At 44.2% G+C, this 2500-nt stretch overlaps 1 protein-coding gene across 2 annotated transcripts in view; it reads right to left on the bottom strand.

Annotated features, from left to right (window-relative positions):
* Positions 1-2500, bottom strand: part of pals1a (protein associated with LIN7 1, MAGUK p55 family member a) — a 93911-nt gene that overhangs the window by 90561 nt on the left and 850 nt on the right. For both annotated transcript variants that reach the window (XR_013965415.1, XM_080784013.1), the window contains exon 2: positions 907-1169. Coding sequence is in view for 1 of the 2 variants with exons in the window: in XM_080784013.1 (XP_080640139.1) it covers positions 907-1080 (174 nt within the window). In the remaining variant the exon portion in view is untranslated. The remainder of the gene's footprint in view (positions 1-906; positions 1170-2500) is intronic.

Here is a 2500-nt window from a genome sequence, read left to right as displayed (position 1 = left end):
GGGAATGAGAGAGAGGGAGAGAGAGAGAATAGCAGACTTGTAAGTGTTTCTACCTGGTTTCTACATAGCAGCAGTATTGCTACTTTTACTTAAGTATAACATTAGAGTAATTTTCCAGCACTGAAGTGGTAGGCATAGTGAGTAGGCATAGCTATAAATACCATGTTTTACATAGAAATTATTTTATATTAGAAATTCTAATTATATGATCTAAATAGGCTATGAAGGTGAAAAACACAAAACAAAGAAAAAGAAAATGGGTGATGTGACTGGCCGGAATCAGTGTAGACTAGAGGGTCCTCAACTGGAGATGTTTGATGCCTCGGCCTCTTTGAAGAGATGGATGGATGAGGGACAGAAAGTCTGGACACTACATTTTAAATTCTGGCATGTATTTTTGTACTAACCCTATTTTTATGTTATTTGTAAACCACACGTTATATTATTGTTTTTATGAATGTAAAAAATCGATTACATATTGGTGCTCCTTAGATTTTGGTGGGTGCTCCTAATTTTTTTCTGGTGCTCCTTCATTTTGAAATTGGGAGCACCAGTGCTACCAAGTAAAAAAGTGAATTTCGAGCCCTGCAGGACCCCCAGAATGATCTCTATTGGGCCACGGACCCCCATCTCAAAATATGTAGTTCCATGTGGTTCAAAGATTTTCACCACATTTTCGCAATTAAAAAAAAAATAGCAGACCTACAAGCTTGCAGCGCGCCACTCGGTGCCGCGCTATGAGCTTGTAGATCTGCTATTTTTTTTAAATAGCTATTTTTGAAAAAAATCGAAGAAAGACTGACATTTTCAGAATCTGATCTCAGGTCAGAACGAGTCAATCAGACCAGTGCGTGTCCAGTGGAAACCTGGTATGAATCTGATCTCAGGTCAGAGTTTAACACTCACCTGGTGCTGTCTGATCCTCTCCAGCTGAGCGGAGCGGCGTACGGGCAGCGTCCGACTCCCCAGCTCCCCGGGACAGTCCACCGCCATCTCCCTGTGACCGCCGCGAAGCTCCTCCCCTTCCCCCGCCTCACCGCCACCCCCGCCCACGTGGCCGTTCAGGTGGGAGGTCGTCATCGCTCGCTCTGTGTGCGTGTGTGTGTGTGTGTGTGTGTGTGCGTGCGTGTGCGTGTGTTAAGCACGCATGTTGTGTTCAGCTGTGGACCCTGAGAAAAGAGCAGGAGACAAAGAAAAACACGATTTACAATTAAGTTCATGAATTAGTTCATTCCATAGTTTAGATTGGGAGTGAGTCTGTAGTTCTGACTGCAATGGGAAGTCCATTCCATAGTTTAGATTGGGAGTGAGTCTGTAGTTCTGACTGCAATGGGAAGTCCATTCCATAGTTTAGATTGGGAGTGAGTCTGTAGTTCTGACTGCAATGGGAAGTTCATTCCATAGTTTAGATTGGGAGTGAGTCTGTAGTTCTGACTGCAATGGGAAGTTCATTCCATAGTTTAGATTGGGAGTGAGTCTGTAGTTCTGACTGCAATGGGAAGTTCATTCCATAGTTTAGATTGGGAGTGAGTCTGTAGTTCTGACTGCAATGGGAAGTTCATTCCATAGTTTAGATTGGGAGTGAGTCTGTAGTTCTGACTGCAATGGGAAGTTCATTCCATAGTTTAGATTGGGATTGAGTCTGTAGTTCTGACGATTCGTAGGAGTGCATTTTTAGTTTGTATTATTATTATGATAATTAACCCTTTCAGCACGTCGACAGAGTGCATTTCTAGTTGAAATGAAAGTTTAATTTTGTTACGGAAGCAAAGCTAATACCTCTATGTGTGTGTGTGTGTGTGTGTGTGTGAGAGAGAGAGAGAGAGGATTGTCTTTACCCTCCTGGAGGTCTGTATACAAATGCACACACACACCCTCCCCCAACAATATGCCAGTCTTCATCAAAACAAGCTTACCCCCTGCTGTGTGTGTGTGTGTGTGTGTGTGTGTGTGTGTGTGTGTGTGTGTGTGTGTGTGTGTGTGTGTGTGTGTGTGTGTGTGTGTGTGTGCTCGTGCGTGTGTCACGCTGAATATAAAAAAATGAGTTTGAACTACAAAAAACAGAAATACACACAAACCAGACCATGTGACCCAGACAGAAACTGAGTGACTGACTGTAGTGTGTGTGTGTGTGTGTGTGTGTGTGTGTGTGTGTGTGCACGCACTGTGCATGTGTGTGTGTTTGTGTGCGTGCTGCAGTGAATGTCACCAAGGAGCAGAGCCTTATCTCCTATTCCACATTCCACATGAGCACACGCGCACATGCACACGCACACGCACAGTCGCACACACACACACACACAGGGCTGTACCACTCCGTACCAGAGAGACACAGAGTGACGTCAAACATTGAATTATAGGGTTAATAAAACATGGCTGCCGTTGGTCTCACAGCTCTATCCTACGTAACCAATCCTATGTAACCTCTCCTTCTCTCCTATAAACCCACCTCCTCTCTACCTACCTCCTCTCCTCTCTCCTACGTTCTACGATTATTAAC

The sequence above is a fragment of the Protomyctophum bolini genome (genome assembly GCF_963924005.1).
Source record: "Protomyctophum bolini genome assembly, chromosome: 15".
Classification (NCBI taxonomy): Eukaryota; Metazoa; Chordata; class Actinopteri; order Myctophiformes; family Myctophidae; genus Protomyctophum; species Protomyctophum bolini.
Note: the sequence above shows the minus strand (reverse complement) of the source record. Positions and strands in the feature narration are given on the sequence as shown.